The sequence below is a fragment of the Mastigoproctus giganteus genome, chromosome 7 (assembly GCF_048544385.1).
Source record: "Mastigoproctus giganteus isolate SK-2022 chromosome 7, ASM4854438v1, whole genome shotgun sequence".
NCBI lineage: Eukaryota > Metazoa > Arthropoda > Arachnida > Uropygi > Thelyphonidae > Mastigoproctus > Mastigoproctus giganteus.
Window position 1 is genome coordinate 152,872,274 of NC_143581.1, and position 26,677 is coordinate 152,898,950.

Below are 26,677 nucleotides of genomic sequence, written 5' to 3' on the forward strand. Positions count from 1 at the left end.
TGAAGTTGATAGCCTAAACAAATTTAAAGCTCAACTGGACAGGTATTTCGAACAAACGGAGGGGTGAAATGGGAGTGGGTTTTTTTTTTTTTTTTTTTTTGGCTGATGCTGAATAAGCTTGCTTTCTTGCATCATATGCCTCTGCTAATGCTAAATGCTAATGCTAATGCTAAATTCTGAAGGAAATTATGAAGCTAAAATTGAGAGCATGTTGAAGTTGAAAGAATTTGAAGGAATCGAAAGTAAGAACACATTTAAAAAATTACCTCGTGACACGTTATTAAGAATAAGTTATTAATGAAACAGAGTAATTTTAAATTAAATAAAGAAAATAATGATACTACTGATGATGAGGAATTGAAAGAAATTTTAAACATATGCTACCTGGAATTGTGGAATACGAAAGAACTTTCGTTTCCGTGGCAAGATGGTGAAAAACGAACAAGAAATTTAAGTTTTCTCATAAAATATGAAATAAAAATTAATGATTTTAGAGATTTTGTCTAAGACAGTTTATCTTTAAAATCGAGTGAAATTCCAACTTCAATTATAAAAGCCAAAAATATCTTTGAAACCACTGCGATTAGCAATGCTTTCAGCGTAATGAATAATATTGTATAAATGAACGAATAATGTTGACCATACATCTAAATGGAAAACCACTGCTTCAATTTGATCCGGATCGTTATGTCAAATCATTCCTCTGTAATCATCACTCAGCTTGAGCAAAGCAGAAGATCGACAACAAATATTAATAAAGAAGTAAATTGTATGTGGCAATTTTTAGAATAAATTTTTCTTGAATATTTGTGTAATAATTTTTTTTATGTAATCTGTGATTTAACCCCAGGGGCTCACATCTGGTGAGTATAGGCTTGGCACACCAAGGGTCCTGAGCTGGATATCATCATTCTTCTCTTTCTTGGTGATTCCCTTCTATCATGAAAAAAATATGTATCCATTATATTTCCCTAGTTGTTAAAAAAACAGAGAGACGAATAAAAAAGTGGCAAGTGTACCGAGCACGCGTGGTAGATGGTTTTATGGGAATCCTTAGTGTTTCTTTCAAGTATTTTGATTTGGACATTGATTACAAAATAATAGAGCTTTTGTATTGCAAATATTTTATTGAACCTTTGCAAATTTTTATAATTTCTGGAAGGCAAGAAGATACAATGGATTTATGATAACTAAAGTAACTGATGTGTACCTGGCGATTGCAATGAATCTAATGTCTAGAAAATAGCATCGATTGAAGTACCAAACTTGTAGTTGAAAAGACATACGCAGCTGTTCGGGGCACCTTACAATGGAATTTTACGAAAATGCGAGACGAAAAAATAAATTGTTGACAAATATTTATATTGTTGCAGTCATACTTACTTCAGGAAGTATGATTGTGACGTTATACTATTAAAAAAAATCTAAACGGTTAGAACTCGAGATACTATCGTATCTAGGTATCATTGTAAAGAGGGGAAGGTGGCATGATGACCAGGCTGACTCAAGATATCATACTGGTCATGAAAAATGCGTCAGGCGTTCTAATCACACTACTAGTGAATGCTTGGTGCAGACTAGTAGTGTGAACGTGGGAAGTGCCTCTGGCGGATGACGTCACATCCGTGATGTCATCCGCAGCAGGAATCCCCAAGGATGTTTCACATCAAAAAGTCGGTAAAACTGCAAGCCCATTGTTAAAATATTCACAGCCCACCACTGGTTAAGATCACACCTTTATGGGACAGTTATCAAGCCACAAGTGTGGAAATCACTTTAGGTGTCACTAGACGTAGTCCACTGTCTAAACTAGTGTTTCTCAAAGTGTGGTATGCGAGATGATTTTAGATGGTAACTGATGAACATTTTTTTATTTTAATGTGTATTACACAAAAAAATAACTTACACATCAAACCTGTGATTTCACAGATGTAATGCTGCTGTATACAGATAAATCAGTATCAGTAAGGGTATCTAATCCACGTGTTGTACAAGCTTTGCAGCTCCCGTGAACACTAAGTTTTTAATTATATTTAACCAGTTTATTGGCTTAATTATTAGATCAAATTATTTTCTATAAGTAGCCTATAGCAGGCTCCGTGGTTTATTTTGAATTTAGATAGCACAATTTTGAAAGTAATTAATACCTCGGGTCCGTAGATTTACCGTTCATAACTTGCCACTATTGTTATACGATATGTGTACCCTGAACTAGATAACATAATGTTTAACGGAAAACTAGACAGCGAGTATAGTAGTATCAATTAATCAGTAAAATTTACTAATCTTATTAAATTTCATTGTCAGTTAAATTGAACTTTTTTTTAACTAAATACATATAACAACGTAGTTTTTACAAACGTAACGTTATAAATTAATACATATAACTTGACAGGAGATAAGAAAGTCGTATAATGTAACTCGGAGATAATATTCAATACTGAAATACTTATATATAGTGTTATAACTGCATTGAGATATAAGTTTAGGGTTATATTTTGTATTCAAATTTTATTTGAAATTGAATAGAAATCATGACTCAAACCAGAGCAGCAAAGCAAAATGCTCAACTTAATGGGAATGCTGTGGCTCAGGGGAGAACTGAGGTGGGCGGTTGTCCTCTGAATCACAGTCTTTTGAAATGCACTGCTTGTTTGATGTTTGGGGAGCAATCAGGAATGAGGCATGATATAGCCAAGGGGGATGTTTTTGTGTGCTTGATGTAAGGAGTGTGAGGAAATCAGGTACCAACTCCGCATTGTTATGGGCCTATATGAGAGCTTGAAAAACAGGGTGGATGCCCTCAAAGGACTTAAATTGAGGGCCCATCAAGCTCTCAGCTGCCCACATCAAAGCCAGAGCTTGCACTTGAACATCACGCAGCACAGTGGCAACCCCCAAGGCAAAATGAGCTGGTCCCAAAGGAACTAGTTGTTGTCAGTGGCTCTATTGTCAGGGAAAAGGGAAACATATTGTACAAAAAGGATAGGTGGAACAGCACCAGGGTATGTCTGCCAGGGGTAAAGGTTGATGACATTGTAGAGCAGATATCATCTTTTAAGGGCACAAAAGGTGATATGGTTGTACACGTTGGTACTAATAATATTAAGAGTAGGAGACTGGCGGAACAGCTTAACAAGTACAGGTCAATGTGGATAAAAAGCTGTAGGTTAGGGTTGACTTTGAAAGTGTCTGCAATTCTGCCCAGACACAATAGGAGGGAGTATATGATGAGAGCATTGTTGATCAATTCGACCCTGGAGAGATTGTGCAAGGCTTAAGGGGTAGAATTTTTCTCAGCCTAGTCTGTGCTTGTTAACAGGAGAGACTGCTTCTACAGGGATAGGATACACTTAAATAGAAAGGGTGCAAGAACACTTGCTGATACTATTGAGCCAGAGTTAGGTGGGTAAGAAAACTGCTAGCTTGGGGTGATACACGGAATAATAGATTAACAGTAGCCACTAGCAGAGGTGAAAGTGATTCTTGCACTGCTTTTATTGAAATACAATTGAGCAGCAGCCAGGAAAGCGAGGCAATGGGGTTTTCCAGGACTGCTGGGAGTCATAGCGGAACAAGTAAATATATTGGCTGTGTTAGGGTAACTAAGAGTAGAAACAGGTGCATGTATACTTGCATGTACACCAATTCTAGGAGCATAGTTAATAAATTTGATGAGCTTGAGGTGCTAGTCAAGACATCAAAGGCAGATATCGTTGGGATATCAGAAATAAGCAGTGCAGAATTGGAATTTAGGGAGTACAATGTGTACAGAAAGGATAGACAGGACAGGAAGGGAGGAGGGGTTGTGCTGTTAGTTAAGAGAAACAAAATCTAAGGAAGTGCATCCAACTGATGTTGGTGGACAATGCACTGTTGAGTCTGTTTGGTGTGACATAAGCACTGCGAAAGGAAAAATGAGAGTAGGTGTGTGCTATAGGCCTAATGAATCTGATGAGTATAATGAGCAGTTGTGCAGAGAAATAGAGCGGGCCAGTAAATCAGAGTGTCTTATAATGGGGGATTTTAATTTCCCAGAGATTGACTGGAATTTGTGGGTTGATCACTCACACACTAGCAAGGCTTTTGTGGATTTATTGGATGATTGTTTTCAACAGCAGCATGTTCGGGAGGCAACTAGAGGAAGTAATACTCTTGATCTGATTATCAGTAGTGATTCTTCATGCATTAAGAATCTGCAGATAAAGGAATCACTAGGTGGCAGTGATCACAGTGTGCTGAAGTGGGATTTACTCAAAGAGGTAACTACCATCAGAGGTAAAGGGAAGGGTTTTTGCTTTTGTAAAGGTGACTATGGTGGTCTGAGACAGTATTTAAATTCTATACGGTGGGACCAACTGATGATGTTACCAACAGCAAATTCAAAATGGGAAGCATTCAAATAAATAATCTTGGAAGCTACTAGGCTTTTCATACCAAATAAGAAATATTGTTCAAGATTTAGGCGTAAATGGAAGTCAGATGAACTAATTAGACATGTGGCAGAGAAAAAAATGCATGGGATACATATAAATTAACAGGTGACACAGAAGCCTATGATAGATATAAGCTGGTCTGTAACCAAGTCACAAAGGAGGTTAGGCAGGTAAAGGCAGATTATGAGAAATCTTTGGCAAAGGATGCAAAGAAAAACAGCACAGAGTTCTTCACTTATGTAAAGTCTAGAAGGAAGGGGATGAATCAGATTAGTCCACTTGATATCGATGGTTCAACTGTTGATGATCCTGCTCAGGTTGCTAACAAACTAAATGAGTATTTTGCATCTACATTCACACATGGGAAGTTATTCAGGGAGGGGAATGCCAGAAGTGAATTAAACTCTGGCAGTAAGCTAGATAATCTGGTAATAAGAGTAAAGTAGAGGAGAAATTGCTGAAGATAAACATAAGAAAGGCACCTTGGGTAGATGGAATCTATCCAGTTATATTAAAGGAGGCAGCAAAGTAAGTATGCAAACCCTTAGCCATAATTATGAGGGCTTCCTTCGACTCGGCGAAGGTACCCACGGACTGGAAATGTGTAAATGCGATCCCAATCTAATTGAGGTGTATAAAGCCTTGAATGGTTTGATTATGCTCAATGCTGATGGGATTCTTCCTCTTGCTCAGAATAATCGCCTGAGAGGGCATAAATTCAAATTGAGGAAAGACAGTTGTAGGATAGATGTGGGGAAGTTTGTCTTTAGCCAGTTGGTGGTTGATTGCTGGAACAAACCTCCATCTGTCGTTGTAGAAGTTGATAGCTTAAACAGATTCAAGACAGAACTAGACAAACATTTGGAGCAAGTGGATGGGTGAAATGCGAAGGGGGTGTGTTATTTATTTATTTATTTTTTTGGCTGATGCTATATAAGCTTCTTTTCTTGCTTCATGTGCCCTTCCTAATGGTAATACATATCACTGTGTTCGTTTCAGAAATACATCAGTGTCACTTCTGGAAGTTGGCAATCATTTACCATGCTAATTATGTATATGTAATTGTGAACTGGAATTGGCCTATGCTGTGTCAAACCCCCACACTGAACCATCATGGATCAGTGGTTAAAAACAATATTTTTAACACAAAAATGAAAATAAAATCTGATATAAATGTGAGTACAGGTTATTGTTGTTATTTGGTTTTTAGAAGCATTAGCAACTAAGGCCATAATGCTCAAGGGATATGCGGTGGCTATTCCCTGACCTTTCCGCATCCTCCGTATTTGGTGGTCACTGGCTCGAACCCCAGTCTAATCAAGAAGCGTGTGCTATGCACTGCTGCTCCTGCCCACCTGGCTACGGAGGCGCCATGAGTACAGGTGGTGAATGTGATAAAATCAGTTATGTCTTCAGATAGGTATGAGGACCAAATTAATGAATTGTGTGAACTGTCTGTAAGTGTTGCAAAAATACCAGCTGCAAAGAAAACAAAAATATTGCACAAATACAACAAAAATTATTTAAAATTTGGATTTTTTGTGGACTGGTGACAAGAGTGAATCTATTCCATTATGTGCCATACTCACAAATTCTAGTATGAAACCACCCAACCTTAAGGATAATTTTGAAACACAAAGAGTACCATGCAAAAACCATTGTATTTTTCGAAGCAAAGTGGAACAACATTCAAGCTTCCTGGAAACTAATGTACAGTGTGACAAGAGATGAAAGTGCAAAGGTTGAAACTGCTGAAGTAATTGGCAAGACACTTATTAAACATGTTGCCGTAGAAATGGTGATAGTGATGTCCAGGGATAATGTAAGAAAAACAATTGATAAGGTACCTCTGTTTAACAACACAGTTCACTGTAGAATTACAAATATGGCTGAAAATGGAAAGCAGCAATGGTTATCCCTAAGTACGACAAACACAATACTATTCTCTGCAAACTGACAAATCCACTGACATTGTGAGTTCAGCTATTCTTCTTATGTTTGTCAGATATGAGCTGAATAAAGAATTCAATGAGAACATTGTTTGGTCAACTCATACAACTGGAGATGAGATTTTTAAACTTATTGATGGCATTGTAACAAACAATAACATAGACTGGAAACAATGTATTGGGATAAGCACAGATGGTGCTGAAGCCATGATTGGTCCAATAAGAGAACTTGTTCCACCTATTCAAGCTGTTTCCCTGGAAGCAAAAGCTACTCACTGTTGTCCATACAGGAAAGACCTCACTATGTGAAGATTCAAGAGAAGTACTTAATCAAGCTGTCAAAACTGTCAATCGTGTTAAGGGCAGGCCACCGAAATAAGTTAAAAGTAATGAGCTTCAGTAGGAAACAACTATTTCGTACTGAAGCCTGTTGGCTTTTGCATGGAAAAGTTCTTGTCTACTTGAGATGTGAGAAGAACTTCAAGTCTTCCTGGACGAAATCTTCAACCTACCAGATTGTGTGCACGAGTGGGACTGACTTTGCAAATTAGCATATCTGGCAGATATATTTTCTCATTTGAACAACCTAAATTTATCCCTCAAGTCAAGCCTACATCACTATTACATAAGCAAGACAAAGTGAATGCAATGATTGCAGAACTGGAGCTATGATCAAGGTGATATGGATTCTTTTCTTTATCTGAATGACTTGGTTATGAATTCATCCAATTCAATTTATTTTAATGTGTATTACACAAAAATATATAACTAACATATCAAACCTGTGATTGCAAAGATGTAATGCTGCTGTATACAGATAATAAGAACTTGCTGAAAATATTTTGAACATTTTGAAGAGATGCACTTGGAAGATGATAAAAGACCTCCATAAATATTTTTCCAAACCAGATGGCAGCAGTGAATGGATAAGGGACCCCTTTTCCATCACTTTGCTGGCATTACCAAATAACTTGACATATTCAGAAGAAGAACAGATTCTGGAGGACACTTCAGATAGATTCTTGAAACAAAAGTCATTTGCATCATTTCAGCCAGGAATTAATTCTCAGTACAGTAGACTTGCAGAATAACAGCACCTTCAGGGATTGAAGGTGCCATTATTTTGATTTTTCCGTTATCTAAAAAGTTTTATTTTAAATTTAGTTAACCGTCTGCCAGTAAAACCAATCATTGTATCAATGCCCATTTTTATTTTAAAATCCTTTGCTTTGTCAATAATAATTGACCCTGATATAGCCATACCTTTCAATCGTTTTAATAAAAACCACTCATGCAGAACTTTAAGTTTTATAATTTTGGTTTGTGTAAACTTTTTCTATCAGCTATCTTATTGTTAGGTTCTGAACATGCAGTAAATTCTAAAAGTTTGTGCTTTGAATGTTTAATATCAGTGTCGATGATTCAATATTATATTCTGCCATTAATACACTCCTACTTATGCCCCATTCTATTTTCTTTATTCTATCAAGTTTGTCACTAAGTTTTAATGTTGTTGTTCTTTTCTTCTCTGTATGAGGTTTAATAGCTTTAGAAGCTGTAGTGAGGGGTTTTTAATTTAAAATAAATGTAAAACAGCAGTATGGTCAGTGATATCAGTACAGAATCCACTTTCAAAATGGCAAATGTAAACAAATTCATTAATCACGTGATTTGCCGTTTTCTTTTATCAACACTGCAAGATCTCTGAGCTGTACGTAAACATCCAATCTCAATGTGCCGTCAGCTGGAATGTTCTGTTATTTGGGGTGCCGTTATTTTGACAGTTTACTGTATATAATACTATCAGAAAAGGTGGTTAAATATCTTTCTCTTTCCAAATACTATAGGTAGTATATGTATGCATGAGCTGGTGGGATTCTTGGTGCTAGTTAAACCTCAAACAAAATGATGGAATTGTCTTATGTGGTAATGAATTGATTGAGACTACACTATTATATCACATGGTAGATTTAAGTAATTTATTACTGAAATGCTACAATTCTGAATGATTGACACACCTCAATGCCAAACACTTAAACAATTCCGGCTATATTTCGGGAACTCACTGTTTCCTGTCTTCATGCATTTGGGGTTAGAACATTCGTTTGAGATCCAAACTCTACAAACTTAAACTTTAACTTAATTTTACTTTAATGAATTATTTAACATAATTAGATTATTATTAATAGAATTTGTAAAGCTTTGTACAATTTTGACCTCAAACGAGCATTCTAACCCCACAAGCCTGAAGGTGGAAAACAACAAGTTCCTAAAATGTAGCCAGAATTGTTTAAGTGGTTGGCATTGAAGTGTTTCAATTGTTCAGAAATGTAACATTTCAGTAATATATTACTTAAATCTACCATGTGATATAATAGTATAGTCTCAATCAATTCATTACCACACAATGATGAACAATTGTGTTTTTTTTTTTTTTTTTTTTGTTAGTTGTTGGCGCATCGGCTTCTGTGGCCATAATGACCTCCCAAAGTTTTTGCACTACTCTGATCCAAGCCGGAGGCAGGATTCGAACCCATGACCTTTGGGTTGCCAGACAGGTACTTTACCTGTCTGGCAACCCAAAGGTCAGACAGGTACTTGACCTACACGGCTAGCCCGTTCGGCAACAATCAAGTAGACCCCCCCTTCCAATTAATTAACTGGAATTGTCTTACTGATGTAGATCCTCATCATATTTTTAAACTAAGTGATATGAGACAAATATCCAATTAATTACTGAGTGATCATAAACAGTTCCATTCTTCTCATCCAAGAAGTTATTTTCAGGTAAGGATTTTTGTAAATTAATTAGATTTATTACCCCTTGTATTTCATTGTTTTTTTTTTTTAATTTTTGTTTAATATAATAACATTGTTTTGTTTTCATTGTACTTATTCATGTTTCATTATTTTATTTTTATGTATTAAAATGAGTTGGTGTAAACAAAAATATTAAGTGAATAGTACAGTTGGTATGTGGATATGACAAAAAATTGTGAAAGTGCTATGTGAATGACTGGAGTTTAGCATTAGCATTAGTAGAAGCATATGATGCGAGAAAGCAAGCTTATGCAGCATCAGCCAAAAAAAAAAAAAAAAACCACTCCCATTTCACCCCTCCGTTCGTTCCAAATACCTGTCCAGCTCAGCCTTAAATTTATTTAGGCTATCAACTTCCACAACAAGGGATGGAAGTCTGTTCCACCAACCAACTACCCGCTGGCTAAAGGCAAATTTCCACACATCTATCCTACATCTGTCTTTCCTCAATTTGAATTTATGCTCTCTCAGGTGATTTTTCTGAGCAGGAGGAAGAATCTCATCAGCATTGAGCATGCTCAAACCATTCAAGGCTTTATACACCTCTATCAGATCATCTCGCAGGTGCCTAGTTTCCAGACACTGTAATTTGTAATTTGCAAAACTTAAGCCTTTCTTCGTAAGGGCAACTTTTGTTCCATTCACTAATCTTGTTGCCCCTCTCTGTACTCGTTCCAGCAGCTCTACATCCTTCTTGAAATGAGGCCTCCAGACCTGTACACAGTACTCAAGGTACAAGGGAATAATCACCTCTTTATCCCTGCTAGAAAAATTCCTATACATCACTGACACAAGACACAATTAGCTACTCTTGCAGCCCGTCTGCACTGCTCAGAAAACTTCATATCTACCTGCACAATTACCCCCAGGTCCTTTTCATTCTCTATTACTGTCAGTGTAGTACCACAGAGTTGATACATTGCCCTGGGGTTACTGTTTTCTATATGTAGTACTTTACATTTGTCAATGTTAAACTTCATTTGCCACCTCTTTGCCACATCTGCTCAACCTTTCCAGATCCTGTTGCAGCAGCATACTGTCAGTAGTGCCCTTAACAACCCTGCCAACCTTTGTATCGTCTGCAAACTTGGACATTAAGCTTGATATACCATCATCAATATTATTTATAAATACAGAAAACAACAATGGACCCAACAGCGAACCCTGAGGGACTCCACTAATAACATTAGTCCACAATGAGCAGTGTCCATTGATTACCACTCTCTGTCTTCTCCCCCTCAACCATCCCTTTATCCACAGCAGCAATTTGCCTCCAATGCCACACTGCTCCAATTTGTGCAGAAGTCTTCCATGTGCAACAGTATCAAAAGCCTTTCCAAGATCCAAATATATAATATCAAAGTTGTTCCCTACATCCAGTTCTTTTGTGACTGCATCATAGTATCCAATGAAATTGGTGAGGCAAGACTTTCCCTTAACAAAACCATGCTGTGTCCGAGCTATAACTGAAGTCTTGTCTAAATGATCCTGCAGTGCTTCTTTAACCAGTGCCTCCATTAATTTTCCTGGAACAGAAGTTAAACTCACAGGTCTATAATTACTTGTGTCAGCCTTTGATCTTCCATTGTGAATTGGGGTCACATTTGAACATCTCCAGTCTATGGAGTTTAGGAAACACTGGCCTCTAATCCATTCACGACACACAAAAACTAATAAATAATCATACAAAACTTTTAGTATCTTTAATGAAAAGTCCTGTGTGTGTGTTTGGTAGGAGGGGTTAAAACCAGTGAATAAGTAAAAAGATGAGTGTCTGAGGGAGTGTTGCCAGTTGTATGCTCTAAAAGACTTCCTACTTTCTGATATTCTAATTGATTTATGGTCTTAAAAAATTTTGGCTGTACATTTATTATTGCTTTTTGATATAATTCATGTTTTCTGTGGGATATTAGTGGCTCCTTGACAATTTTATTACATCTACATAAGAGCTCAAAGTACTTATAGCTGGTGAGACTTAGATAAAATACTGAATTACATTGTAAGCAAGAATGAAAAGTTATACTGTCATTTATTTTGTTTAATGAAGGTTTTTTTTAAAGAACATTGTAACGTCTTTATTCCATTTGCATTTAACCAAAAAAAAAAAAACATATACATCATAATAATCTTCTAAATGTTGAGTGTAAAAATCACTCCATGCTATCAATTAAATTATAAAATTTATTTTTGAAAAAAAAGGAAGTATTGCTATTATAAATATAACACTTCATTCTTAAAAAATTAATGTTTGGGCAAGAAAAATAAAAACAGTGACACAAACATTCCTACACCACTGTGTTATATATATATATACAGTTGGTCTCCATATTTGTGAGGGTTACTACTTCCCACGTCAGTACTTCCCACGGAAACGTGAACTTCCGCAAAAATCTGTACTCTCGCCCAAATAGCCCCAGATGTTTTCTAAACATGCCTAAACACTCACGTAACCATTTATAATTAACAGAAAAATTTTTAAATGTGTTTAAAAGGTTTTAATTGAGCAATAATAATGAGCAATGATAATGAGTAAAATGAGTAACGGTACTTTCAGTGATACCAAACATGTGGCCTACAGCTGTGTATGCGAGCCCTTCTCAACATTTATCTAGAATTCGCACTTTCTCGTTCAAAGTCACCACTTTCTTGGCCCTTTTAGGCTTTTGTCCATCACTAGATGTACTTTATTTAGAACCCATGAGTATTCACATAAGCACAGTAATATTTTAAGCACAAGTAGCCTAACGCAGACATACACAAAGGTCACAACCCATCCACTTGGATGAAGCTCACTGAAAGACTGAAGATGCGCATGTTCCACCATCACTCAGGGTGAATGCAGCGAGCAGTAGCCAAATTTTTAGTATGATAAATTTCACGACTGCCAATGTGAAAACACAAATCCAGATCCCGTGAATATGGAGACCTGACTGTGCTTCTAAATTTTGGGGAATAAAAATCAGTCCATCTGATAATGCGATTTTTTATTTTATTTTTTTTTTTAAATTTATCAATACCACATTATGGATATGATATTTTATTTTTACAGCATCTGTAGTACTACTGACCATGGAAAAATTAACGAGAAATAATAAGCCACTTATGAATATTTTTCCTTAATTAATCTTACTAAATTAGTTTCATATTCAACAGACCCATAGTATTGGGATTATAATTAATCAGTTTTTCTGAAAATTATATGCTTTTGTTATGAAGAATTTGTGAAAAGTTTACCACCAAGAAGCAGCATACTCTGTGTATATACACTTGGGCACATCTGCATATGTGTACACATGTCATTTTATATAAGTTTACATGAGTGTTGAGGGAAGGAGGATACTACTCGGTAGTATCTGCACAGATTTTATATTCATATACAATTGCTAACTTTGTAAGTACTTAATTCAACTTTAAATATAAATCCCGAACATCTACCTTTTTTAATTAATCAGTGTCTAATGGATATATTGCTAAAATGAGATTGCATATTCTAAACAACAGCTTTTTGCTGAAAGGAAGTGACTAGGTAATCTACTATTACCAACTACCTATGTTACACCTACAGAAGCACTGGTGTGATAAAGGTCAGTGACAGAAAGATAGGTTATGCTTTAAACTGCATGTATCCTTCTGAACATATACAAGTGTGTCTTTCTGAATCACTAGTGACGAGTCACCTTATCCTCAATTTTCAGATGACCAGCTTATTGCCAATTCTAAATATACTACCAAAATTTAGAATGTGATGTCATAAGTGAATACCACAGCATATAATAGATAATTTTTCTGTGTTCTTTGTTATTATGATTATGGAACTGGCATTTACAATTTTTATAACAAAGTTCACAGTTTACTAAATTAATTCAATGTCTCAGAACTGCTTTTCTTCATTTTGATTTTATTCATATTCTTATCCTTGGAAATTTTTGCCTTCTCAAGCCATAGTGAACGTTGTGCAGAGTAAACCAATGCTGTAAGAGCTGAGAAAACCAGAACAACTCCTGGAGGAACCCTAATCCCCATCTGAGATCAGCTAATTACAACCTCTGTTTTATTGGAGTGGCACTCCTCTATATTAAAGAAAACATTAAATGCTTACTGAGACAAATTCTATTTCTTCTGCCAGCTTATATATCCATTAAATTTTCAAATTTTAGAAAAGCAATAGAAAGGATAAATCATATAGCAAAAGCTCTTCTGAGGTCTCAGAAGAGACCTCAGAAGAGCTTTGTTCTCCTCTATCAGTTCTTAAAGAACATTTATCACGTGCTAACTTTTTGAATATTATTCTAAAAATTCTATTGCAAATCTAAATTGAAAAGTGGTAGAATAACAGAATTGACCATTAACAAGATATCACCTTTTCAGGAAATGGAAGATCAGGAAACAAAAGGACAGAGGATTCCAATAATGCCTAATGCTATAATAAACACACTTGCAAAATACCCACAGAGATTGGTTACCCCCAGGTCAGACTAAATGGAAGTACTCAAGTTGCATCTACACAGTTCATTTTTTTATACATAAAGAAAAATGATCTTTTAAATTATTTACATAATTTATCCCATTTCTCAAACTAATTTCAGCTGTATGCACATTTTCACTCATCTTCTATTATACCTAGCTTTGTCAAGGAGGGTTTCAGCAAAAAGCTAAAACTCTTTGACAAAAATTTTTAGAAAAACATACACAAAGGATACAAATCAGATAAAGTATATAATGTGTCACTGTGCAGACATATTTTCCACATATCAGTAATAAAGGGTGGATTGGGGAACAAATTCCGGTTGTTAGGACAAGAATTACTAAAAACTTGTAAACGTAAGTTTTTAGTGAATTATTATCTATTTATTATCTCTTATCTAATCTAGATAACATTAATTATAAAAAAAATAATTATTTATTAATTTAAAGGATAAATTAATTATCTGTTAACTTAAAGAATAAATGGGACACTTCTCTGCATTAATTAGAGGTTTATTTTGAGAAATTTAAGCAAATATTAAAAGTAAAATCATTCATTTCAACATGACTCATTGATCAATCAATGATTAACAATTGGTATCATTAAATTATTTACAAACTGAAATTCTAAATTGCAGTTGGAATCCTATTTGTATTGAGATTTTCACTTCAAATACATCAATTGGCATCGAATGTTGTCTGAGACAAAGTCTCATCTACATTATAGGAAACTCAGTTCTTTCACTGACAACTTTAGTTCTTCATTTCACACAAAATTCTGAATTTTAAAATATATTGGTATCACAAAATCTAAATCAACATAAAATATGGAAACAAAAAGCTAAAATAAATGTGGCCATTTAGCCTACAAAGCCTTCTGTGGTTACCATTTCCATTTTGGGGACGTACAGCTTATCTATTATATGAGGCTTATCCCAAAAGTAATGCATGCTGCACATGTGTTCATTATTCCATATGCTTGCACAACCTTTTCTGAATAATAATTTCAAGTTTAACCACAACATTAGTGTGCTTGAAAGAGTTTCTGCATTGAATATTTGTGCAGAGACCTCTGAAAATGGATGGTGATATGGCTTCAGGTCAGATTACAGTTGCCGGTCAGAGGTCTTTTTTCAAGATTGAAACTTTACTACGTAGTTGAACACTGACCAAAATTTACAAATTGTTGGTAAGTTTGTGATGAGCCTACAGTATATTGTAGCAAAATTTCACATTAGTCTCAAAGGTTTTGTTAAGGTGTTGGACCAGCATTAAAGACAAGCAAGACTCAAGTAGATCATAAACATCTATGGACAACACACTGGTAGTCATTATTACCACGATTTTGGAGGAAGATATATGTATGACCTGTGAAGAGATAACCAATGAATCTGGAATACTGAAATCATCTGTTCACTGAATTTTAACTGAGGCATTACAAAAATGAAAGGCTGTCGCCTAATGAGTCCCACATTTGCTATTAGATGAACAATGAGCAAACTGTAAAGAAATAGCAACACAGTTATGTGCATGTTATTGACAAGAAGGTGAAGAGTTTTTAAAATGCATTGGTGAGATTGATGAGACATGGACATGCAACTTTGAACCTGAACCGAAGTCAAAATCAGCTCAGTGGAAGCAACCGTCTTTGCCAAGCCTCTCTAGATGTTGCCAGCAACAAAGGTGAAACAAATGGTCATTGGGACTTACAATTATGAGGGCATTATTGCCGCTGATCATGTACCAATGAGATCAGTAACTGGAGATCAATATGCAATAGTTGTATATCACAGAAATTATACCTGAAAATTTGTCAGAATGGTCACGGGTGTTGGAAGCTGTTGTGCTCATAATCCATGATGACACAAAGACTCATTTTACACAGTCTGTACAGCTTTTTTTCACCAATTACATTCGGAAAGCACCCCACCCTTCCTTATAGTCCTGATATCAGTCCTTGTGATTACGCTGTATTTCCCAAGCTCAAGGAACCATTGCGTGGACAAAGATTTGTCTTCGGAAGCAATGAGTGCAGCCATGACCCAATACATAAGATAGCTTAACTTTGGCAGACAGTTAAAATGCATTCAAAAATTACCCAAACATAGAGCAGCAGTCATAAGGCACGAAGGAGACGACACTGAAGTTTTTCATGTAAATTATGTTATAAAATAATTTTTTAAATTAACTACTTTTGTGTTACTTTTAGGATTAATCTCGTACAATAGTCTGCTTTCTTTTTTTCGATTAGTTTTCTTGAAGTAAGTTCAGAAAACTTAGAGAATATTTCGAGATCTAATATAATACAACTCCAGGTATAAGTACCTAGGTGGCGCCACCATAGCCAGGTGGGCAGGAGCAGCAGTGCGTAGCACACGCTTCTTGATTAGACCGGGGTTCGAGCCCGTGACCACCAAATATGGAGGATGTGGAAAGGTCAGGGAATGATCACCGCATATCCCCGGAGCAATATGGCCTTAGTTGCTAATGCTCCTAAAACCCAAAATAACAAACAAATAAGTACCTAGGCAAAGGTCAGGTCAAGAGTATCAACATACATCTGTCTAATTTCATGGTATCTTGTGCAATCTTTTAAAATATGCCTGAATCTTTTATCACTGCACATTCATATAGGGGGAACCTACCAAACCAAATTCATGTGATTACCCAAAAAAGGGAAAGTGTCTGATAATGAAGCTTAGTGCTGAAGCACTAAATGTCAACCAAGGTTTTACTTTAAGTTCTACATAGGTTGCCCTTGAAACAAAGGAACAGGTAACTCTCTCCCCTCCTCTGAATTTTCTCCATCTGTTTTGTCATTTAATCTCCAACTCTGCACTTATCCTTTGCCTTTCATTTTTTAGTAAATGAGGCCATATTCAATGCTATCATCAGAACACGCCTGAATCCCAGATAACTCCACTCTCCTATTTTGCCTCATTAAATTCCAATCCCTTTTACTATCACTCACAAGGTCAACAGAAAGTTTCCCAGCCACTACTAAAAGTGCATCATTGGAGTGTTCTCACTGCCTTAATGTGAGAAGTGGGAATGGTCTCTCTCTTCATGTTGAGATAAGGTAACTCCGTACAGCCAAACTTCCTGCTCTTATTATGTGCCCATACCAGAGCAGTAAAGATAACTATTGGCAAAAATATACATTAAATTCAGGGATCTGCTTTTGAGCTCCCACTCAACTCCAATTATTTTCCGTAATTTGGAGAACACCTTTAATCTTTAGATATTTCACATTCTAAAAATTTTAATTTTTTTTTGTCAAACACAACTCATAGATATTTCATTTTAGTAATGTAGGGAACAGGAACCATTAAATCTTGCTGTTGCATGTCATGCAGATTAGTCTCCCTTTTACAAACGTAACAGAAGACTTAGGTGGTAAAATTTCCAACTTATGTAGTTTCCCAGCTGCACAAATACCTTAAGAACATCTCTGCTCTATTTGCTAATTTTTTTTTTTCATGTCCCCTTTAACTAGCACCATAAAATCATCTGCATATGCACATAATTCTGCTCCCAAAAATTTGGTATCAAGGAGCTCATCCAATACAGTTTCAAATAAAGGAGCCAGGAACAGAACCCCCATGGACATTTTCTCTCAGCAATTTTTTGATATTTTGTTTCTATAATCATCTCTTTATCACCTGACTGGCTTAAAGTACAGGACCTATGGTCAGGAAGTGACTTTACTGATGCCATGTATATTTGTTAAGTGAGCAAAACAGGCTTTGGGAAGTTTGCACTTGTCAAAATCTAATATTTTTTGACTTTCTAAACTTTTTTAATGTAAAAATCGAGGTTAAATCAAACATTACATAAGGGTAACTTGAGATAATATACACATACCAAACTTCTTGAAGAGATGCAGAAATGCCCCAATCACTACTCAGATCTCTCACCATGAGCTGGGAGAGTACTAGTAGAGAGATTATTTGCAAACTAACCCATTCATTTTCATCATTTATTTTTATTAAGTGAACAAAAAAAAAAAAAAGTTTTCAAGCAGTACTCTTTTCCACATGTAATCTCTTTTCATTATTTATTTACTCCTTATTTTCCCATTAAGCAAGGCAATATATGCCACAATACAGGAGTAAATGCAGTGCTGTGTATATCAATTTTGCATAATGCATACTCATAGGCCAATATGAATGTTGCTTGAGGGATGAAAACTTGGAATACCTCATAGGGAAAAACTCTACACCTCTGCTAGATTAATTGATGACAGCCCTGAGTAAAAAAGTCCTTTAAAAATTTCTAGTCACCAACAGGATCTTTGTCCAGAACTTTCCAAAATGAGTGATGAATGATCAAACCATTATATCTACAAGGAGGACAACAATCCAGTCCATTATCTAGCGTGAGGGCAGATTCATTTAAAGCTGTATACCTTTGAAAAGGATATGATATTGGCCACAATTACAAATCATAGAATACATACTTATAAACTAGTATATCCAATAATTGTGTGCGCGCACATGAGAGAGAGAGAGAGAGAGAGAGAGAGAGAGAGAGAGAGAGAGAGAGAGAGAGAGAGAGAGAATTTTTATGGTGAAGTAAAGATAAAGATTACCTCTTACACATACTTGAAATTTTGTTTAGTTTAAAATTTAGAAATAAAAAAGTCTGAGAAGAACTGTCTGGAATCTTACCAATTGTTTTCCTGTCCAGTCAAAGTCACCATCATCAATATACCCCTTCTTTTCAAAGAGATCTTGAAACAACTTTCTTAAATAATCATAATCAGGAGTTTCAAAGAAATCTAACCTCCGTACATACCTCAAATAGGTTGCCATTTCATCTAAATATAAACAATATTTCCTTTATTTAATGTTCATTCATACATGTATATAATTTTATATTTACATAAATATAACTATTTATGTTTATACATACAAGTATGGCAACAATTTCTGCAATCATAATAAGCCAATATGCACATAATTATTATACAGTAGCTCTTTCTATATTTGTATGCATAGTTTTCAGTGTATACCATTCTGTCTGCAGTTATATAAAAAAAGAACTATTACATCATATTATGCAGTATCATTCTGGGACAGAAAAAGTCAGAAATACAAATAAGAATGCATCTGTTTATTCCCAATAGAGTAATCTCTAATTAATTTTCAGAGCGAGAGAGAGAGAGAGAGAGAGAGAGAGATTTACAGGGGATGATTATTCTGACATGTGTTATTATCCTCGCAACATTAACTGTTATTTATAAACACATCAATCAGATGCGAATCCCTGGATTTCCTTAGCTTTCAAGGGTTTTGTGTGTATTTTCAGATAAGCACCAAGGCCATAGGGGACTAGGTAAGTTATGCAAATTATGAGTACAGTAAAATCCCATTATAATGAACTTTGGGGATGAGGGTGATGATAATTTTGTCTTGATGAATACTGCTGAAAATTACTTGAAAAGACCCATTAATTGTTCAAATTAAATTCTACTGCATTTTTTTATGTGTGCATGCGCGCACACAAAAATTTGTCATCTGGACTTTTTTGAAATTGTAAAATCTAAACAGTGAAACATAAGTATTACCATTTAGATTTTACAATCGCTAAATTTAAATTTTTGCTTAATCAGCTGCTTTTCGCTCAATGGGAAAGTTGTTCCCTGTCCTTGGTTTAGTCTAAAAGGGAAGGTCTTGCCTCACCAACCTAGTTAACTAGGTTAGTCAGGCAAGACCTTCCCTTCACGAACCCATTCTATGATCCTGTTATGATTCCATTCTTACTAAGGCAGTCTTGTACAGTATCCTTTACTATAGAGTCCATAGTTTTGCCATCCCCTCTTTAGGTCCTCCCTCATGTATTGAGAAAATATTGTTACTTTATTCCAAGTAGATTATCCCAGAGGTCTAATGATGATCTAATTAATATTGCCATATAGTGTATAAATCAGTTCTACAATGGACCTAGTTTATTAGACATTCTTAAAGAAGTACATTCTTTAAGTACTTCAATCTTGTAAATTCCTGTAGTCTTCTGTGGTTGTTCCAAAATAAAAAGAGAAAGCCATTTACTTCTTAATATGCTGACGAACACCTGAATATTAACACCTGGCTTTTTGGCCATGAAGGGCATTAAAGATTATCTCTCTCTCTCTCTATTAATAGTCAAATGCTAATACATACAGTTGGTAAACCTTGGACACAATTTTAAAAAATTGCCATTTGCAATATATTCACAATAAAAACACTTCAATCTATCCTTAAACCATTATAATTAATTGACTAAGATGGCACATCATAAATAAGTGCTTCACATAGTGTGAGGCGCCCTTTTATTTTTTTTTACGAAACTCTCAAACATGAAAGGTATTAGAAATCTGTAGTACTTAGTACCATACATAGGTTGAAGGTTGAGAAGATGGGATGTTTGTTGACATTAGACTTTAATTTCTGTAGATTGTAATTTACAAGAAATAACATGCAAAAGAAGGTTGTCCCAGAAAACAAAAGTTAAGGGATAAATGAAGAAGAAAAAAATTTGGTTCTGTGAGCTTGAAGTTGGATATTAAATGGATGCTGAATGGTTGCACCACATGTTTGGACTGGTTTGAGTGAGACAGGGGAAATTAAAGATGTCAATTCAAAACAGTGTCCATGGAAGTATCTAAGGCAGGGGTCGCCAAACTTCTTTGACCGTCGACCCCTTCAAGAGTTTCTTGACTTTTTATCGACCCCCCCCTCTATTTTATTATTACATAATTATAATAGGTCAAGCAAAAAAGATGCTTATGTGAGTTTTTAGATTGTTTATTTTATAGTTACAGTGTTTATTGTATGTATAATATAGTATATATTATTATATTGGCTTAACGTCAAAGGGATACGTTTTTGTTTTTGACGTCCTTCTTAACATTACATATTTGATAGGAGGGATAAATAATATATAAAATATAAAATTTAATTTAGATAACAAAATAACAATAAACAATCAGAGACGTGGTGTCACACAGATATAAGTAATGCAGAACTGGAATTTGGGGAATACAATGTATATAGAAAGGATAGACAGGACAGGAGGGGAGGAGGGGTTATGCTATTAATTAAGAAACACATAAAGTCAAAGGAAGGGAAGCCAGTTGACATCGATGGACAGGGCAGTGTCGAGTCAGTTTGGTGTGACATAAGCATAGGGAAATCAAAATTGAGAGTAGGAGTGTGCTATAGGCCTAATGACTCTGATGAGTATAATAATATATTGTACAGGGAAATAGAGTGGGCCAGTAAATCAGAGAGTCTTATAATGGGGGATTTTAATTTCCCAGATATTGACTGGAATTTGTGGGTTGGTCACTCGCACACTAGCAAGGCTTTTGTGGATTTATTGGATGATTGTTTTCTACATCAGCATGTTCGTGAGGCAACAAGAGGGAGCAATACTCTTGATCTGATTATCAGTAGTGATTCTTCATGCATTAAGAACCTGCAGATAAATGAACCACTAGGTGGCAGTGATCACAGTGTGTTGAAGTGGGATTTACTCAAGGAGGTAACTACCATCAGAGGTAAAGGGAAGGGTTTTTGTTTTCGTAAAGGCGACTATGATGGTCTGAGACAGTATTTAAATTCTATACAGTGGGACCAACTGATGATGTTACCAACAGCAAACTCAAAATGGGAAGCATTCAAGGAACTAATCTTGGTGGCTACCAGGCTTTACATACCAACTAAGAAATATTGTTCAAGGTTTAGGCCTAAATGGTTGTCAGATGGACTAATGAGACATGTGGCAGAGAAGAAAAATGGATGGGATACATACAAATTAATGGGTGACATGGAAGCCTATGATAGATATAAGTTGGTCTGTAACCAAGTCACAAAGGAGATTAGGCAGGCAAAGGCAGACTACGAAAAATCCTTGGCAAAGGATGCAAAGAAAAACAGAAAGGAGTTCTTTACATACTTGAACTCGAGAAGGAAAGGGATGAATCAGATTGGTCCACTGGATATTGATGGTTCAACAGTTGAGGATCCTGCTCAGATGGCTAACAATCTAAACGAGTATTTTGCATCTACATTCACGCATGAGGAGTTATTCAGGAAGGAGAATGATGTAGGTAAAGTAAACATTGGCAGTGAGCTGGATGATTTTGTAATAACTGAGAGGAAAGTGGAGGAGAGATTGTTGAGGATAAACATAAAAAAGGCACCTGGGGTGGATGGGATCTATCCAGTTATATTAAAGGAGGCAGCAAAGGAAGTATGCAAACCCCTAGCCATAATTATGAGAGCTTCTTTGGACTCAGGGGAGGTACCCATAGACTGGAGATGTGCAAATGTAACCCCAATTCACAAAGGAGGATCAAAGGCTGACACAAGTAATTATAGACCTGTTAGTTTAACTTCTGTTCCAGGTAAATTAATGGAGGCACTGGTTAAAGAAGCACTGCAGGATCATCTAGACAAGAATTCAGTTATAGCTCAGACGTAGCATGGTTTTGTTAAGGGCAGGTCTTGCCTGACCAATTTGATTGGATACTATGATGTAGTCACAAAAGAACTGGATGCAGGGAATAACTTTGATATTATATATTTGGATCTTAGAAAGGCTTTTGATACTGTTGCACATGGAAGACTGCTGCACAAATTGGAGCAGTGTGGCATTGGAGGCAAATTGCTGCTATGGATAAGGGGATGGTTGAGTGGCAGAAGACAGAGAGTGGTAATCAATGGACACTGCTCAACGTGGACTAATGTTATTAGTGGAGTTCCTCAAGGTTCAGTGTTGGGTCCATTGTTGTTTTCGGTGTTTATGAATGATATTGATGATGGGATATCAAGTTTAATGTCTAAGTTTGCAGATGATACAAAGGTTGGCAGGGTCGTTAAGGACACTACTGACGCTATGCTGCTGCAACAGGATCTGGAAAGGTTGAACAGATGGGCTGAGAGGTGGCAAATGAAGTTTAACATTGACAAATGTAAAGTACTACATATGGGTAACAGTAACCCCAGAGCAATGTATCAACTCTGCGGTACTACACTGACAGTGGTGGAGAATGAAAAGGACCTGGGGGTAATTGTGCAGGCAGATATGAAGTTCTCTGAGCAGTGCAGACTAGCTGCAAGAGTAGCTCATGGTGTCTTGTCAATGATATACAGGAATTTTTCTAGCAGGGATAAGGAGGTGATTATTCCCTTGTATAAGGCAATGGTTAGGCCACATCTTGAGTACTGTATACAGGTCTGGAGGCCTCATTTCAAGAAGGATGTAGAGCTGCTGGAACGGGTACAGAGAAGGGCAACAAGATTAGTAAATGGAACAAAGGGTTGCTCTTACGAAGAAAGGCTTAAGTTTTGCAAATTACAGAGTCTGGAGACTAGGCACCGGCGAGGTGATCTGATAGAGGTGTATAAGGCTTTGAATGGTTTGAGCATGCTCAATGCCAATGGGATTCTTCATCTTTCTCAGAATAATCACCTCAGAGGGCATAAATTCAAATTGAGGAAGGACGGATGTCGGATAGATGTGCGGAAATTTGCCTTTGGCCAGCGGGTGGTTGGTTGGTGGAACCGACTTCCATCACTTGTTGTTGAAGTTGATAGCCTAAACAAATTTAAAGCTCAACTGGACAGGTACTTCGAACGAACGGAGGGGTGAAATGGGAGAGGGTTTTTTTTTTTTTTTTTTTTGGCTGATGCTGAATAAGCTTGCTTTCTTGCATCATATGCCTCTGCTAATGCTAATGCTAATGCTATATATGAAAATAAGACTTTTATTAACTTAGTGTACAATTTACTAACGTTGTCAATGCTTCACGACTCTTGACAAGATTAGCAATGTTGGGTTCAAAATTAGTAAGTATCAGCCTTAAATTGTCACAGAATTCTATATCTAGCTTATTTCTTTGTTTTGTTAAAATGGAATTAACATGGCTGAAACCAGCTTCAACCATGTACAAGCTTGGAAATGCAAGCAAAAAGGGGAGTACCACTTCAGAAAGTTTTAGATGTTTTTCTACATTTATATTCGTCCAAAAGTAATTTAAAGTCCTATTTTTAAAAAGCGTCTTAGCTTCAAGATCAACTGACAATTCAATAAGTACATCTTGTAAGTTACATTCGATATTTTCAATATCTGCAGAAAATGGTGTGATAACCCAATCTGGAATGTGCATGTTTTCAAAATCTGCAAAGCACAATTTAAAATCATCACTCAAATTTTGAAGATGTTTTGTGTATATTTCTAAGTCTTCATCTTTTACTTCCAATTGCCGTAGATTCACAAAGTACTGAAAATCTTTTTGTAACAATGATGATTTAAATAAGGCTAATTTAGCTTGGAAGCCTAAAAGAATCGTCGGAGCTTGAATAATCATGACATCTTTACCTTGTAGACGGGTCTGTACGTCATTAAATTTTGAAAATAAGTCCGCCAAGTAGAAAATATGATTCTTATTTCTCTTCAATTCATCACTCAAAAACAAATTAATATCTGTAAGAAACTCTAGGGTTGAGTCGAACAACTCAACAAATCTTTGTAGACTTGCACACCTCTAGACAACCATCTTACTTCAGTATGCAAGAGTAATTGGTTTGATACTTCTTCATTTTTTTCACAAAGTTTAGCAAACAATAGCGATTTAAGAGGATGAGCTCTAACTTGATTAATAGATTTAATATGCACTCTTAGAGTATCATGCAGTTCGTCACTGAGAGTTTTTGCCACCAAATGGTTTCGGTGCGACACACAGTGAATAGTAAGTACACCTTGAACGTTTTCTTTCAGAAAGGCAGCGAAACCTCGATAACAGCCCATCCACAGGTGCTCCATCTGTGGCTACTGCTGTTATATTAGTAAATGGAATATCATACTTATTTAAATTCCTCCAATCACTGAAAAATTGTCAACCCCGTTCCATCACTTTCAAGATATTTTGCAAATAAAAATTTGTCAATAATTTGATGTTTGGTTTTACTATAATATCTTACATAAGCCATAAGAATAGAAGAACTATCGAATGTAGATTCATCAAGTTGGATGGAGAACTTACTATTTTTGAGTTCTAATACTACAGTTTTTTCTACATCTTCAGCCATTTCACCAATACGCCTTTTCACGGTATTCACACTCAATGGTAAGCATTTTAAAAGGCCAGAATCTTTTTTCATTATGGTTTCAATTACTTCTTTGATTGTGGGTATAACAATGTCCTCTGCAATTGTATATGGTTTTCCTTTTTTTGCTACATTAAAAGAAATATTGTAGGAGGCTGTTAATCCTTGTTTATTGTCAGCTTCAGCAGGTGCTTTCATAAATGATTTTATAGTTGGTCGATGTGTGTATTTCTCTTTCAGTTCTTTAAAAAAGTCAAGATCTTTATCTTTCATATTGGGATGGAGTCTTTGAAGATAATCTTTCATTTTTGCATCGTTACTAAAAGTTTTTTCACAAAGAAGACACATAGGCCTCGTTTTGTTTGTTAATGAAGCAATAAACCCAAGTTTCAAATATTCTAACGAATATTGTCTGCATTTCTTTTTAGAATCTGAAGCTGCCATTGTGATTACTGGGGTTGTAACAAAATAATTAAAATTGAAGTCAGTAAGCAAAAGTAATAAGTTTAAATAATATACCTACTCACGTATTTCTATAGGATGTACAAAACTACCATCCCTGCTCAACTCTTCAACATACAAAAGTTTAGTTCGTGAATGAATAATGATTGAATTATAATATGTATGTTGATGAATTTCAGAACATTAACGCTCACTTGTATGTTGATGCGCAAAAATGAGACTGGGATCGAATACGTGTAAGTATAAGTAAATAAGCAACCGTGCACGTGTTGCAATCTCACTCCCGCTGCACCGGCCGGGCAGAAACCACCGACATCCGTTTATTGGTAAATGCGTCATTTTGGCCTACTTGATTGGCCTCCGTAACTATTTTCATGACCTTGCTCCATCTTACAGGTCCTATTCATGTCACTGTTCCCACGATTCACTGTTAATTGCATTGTCATTCAGGATGGAGAAAATCCAAGTAAACCTAATTAAATATTACCCGTACAATGGTGTCTTATATTTTTCTATCGACCCCCAATTGACCCCTGAGCCCGAATCGACCACTGATCTGAGAGAAAAGGCATGTAGCAGAAACAGAACGTATATGAGATAGAGGATGGAGAGACTTTGTGAGAGATGGGTATCAATTAACTGACTGCTCTCCTTGAATAGAGTTAAGGAGTTTGAGTAGGACAAGGTTTCTCAAACTGCAAAGTGTAATGCAATACACTATCATAAACAAAGCTATAAATAAAATTTCCAGTCAGTGAAAGAAGGTCGATAATACTGGATTTATGGTAATAATATTAGAGGATTAATAGTGGATTCAGGGGAGGGCCCTGTGGACTGAAGATGAACGAATGTGTCTCCAATCCCATCAAAGGGTGACGTGAGTAATCATAGACATGATAGCTTAACTTCTTTTTCAGGGAAAATAATGAAATCATTAGTTAGTTAGTGCAAGACTGTCTAGACAGGAGTGCAGTTATACTTCAGTCAAAGGCGCCTCCGTAGCCGGGTGGGCAGCAGCAGCAGTGCGTAGCACACGCTTCTTGATTAGACCGAGGTTCGAGCCCGTGCCCACCAAATACGGAGGATGCGGAAAGGTCAGGGAATGGCCACCGCATATCCCTGGAGCAATATGGCCTTAGTTGCTAATGCTTCTAAAAACCAAATAACAAACAACAACTTCAGTCAAAGGCAGTTGTGTTGTGGATTTGTTAATGGGCAATCTTGTCTGACCAATTTAATTGGATACTACTCATATGACGTAAAAATGAAGAAAAGAAAATGGATGCAATAAATAATTCTGAAATTATATACAGTAAACCCTCGCTAATCTGGTTCAAAATATGAAAAATTCTGTTCGCAGTTGAGTACTTTTAATAATACAATCAGGTCTTTGTTATTCTCAAATATATAATGCTGATGAAATGTGACTGTTTTGATGTGTTCTACCAGA

General features: G+C 36.0%; 1 protein-coding gene across 2 annotated transcripts in view; it reads right to left on the reverse strand.

Annotated features, from left to right (window-relative positions):
• The window catches only part of LOC150083266 (casein kinase I-like), a 261,891-nt gene that overhangs the window by 121,796 nt on the left and 113,418 nt on the right, over window positions 1–26,677 (reverse strand). For both annotated transcript variants that reach the window (XM_090377138.1, XM_090377136.1), the window contains exon 7: window positions 18,340–18,488. In XM_090377138.1, the coding sequence (XP_090233264.1) occupies window positions 18,340–18,488 (149 nt within the window). The remainder of the gene's footprint in view (window positions 1–18,339; window positions 18,489–26,677) is intronic.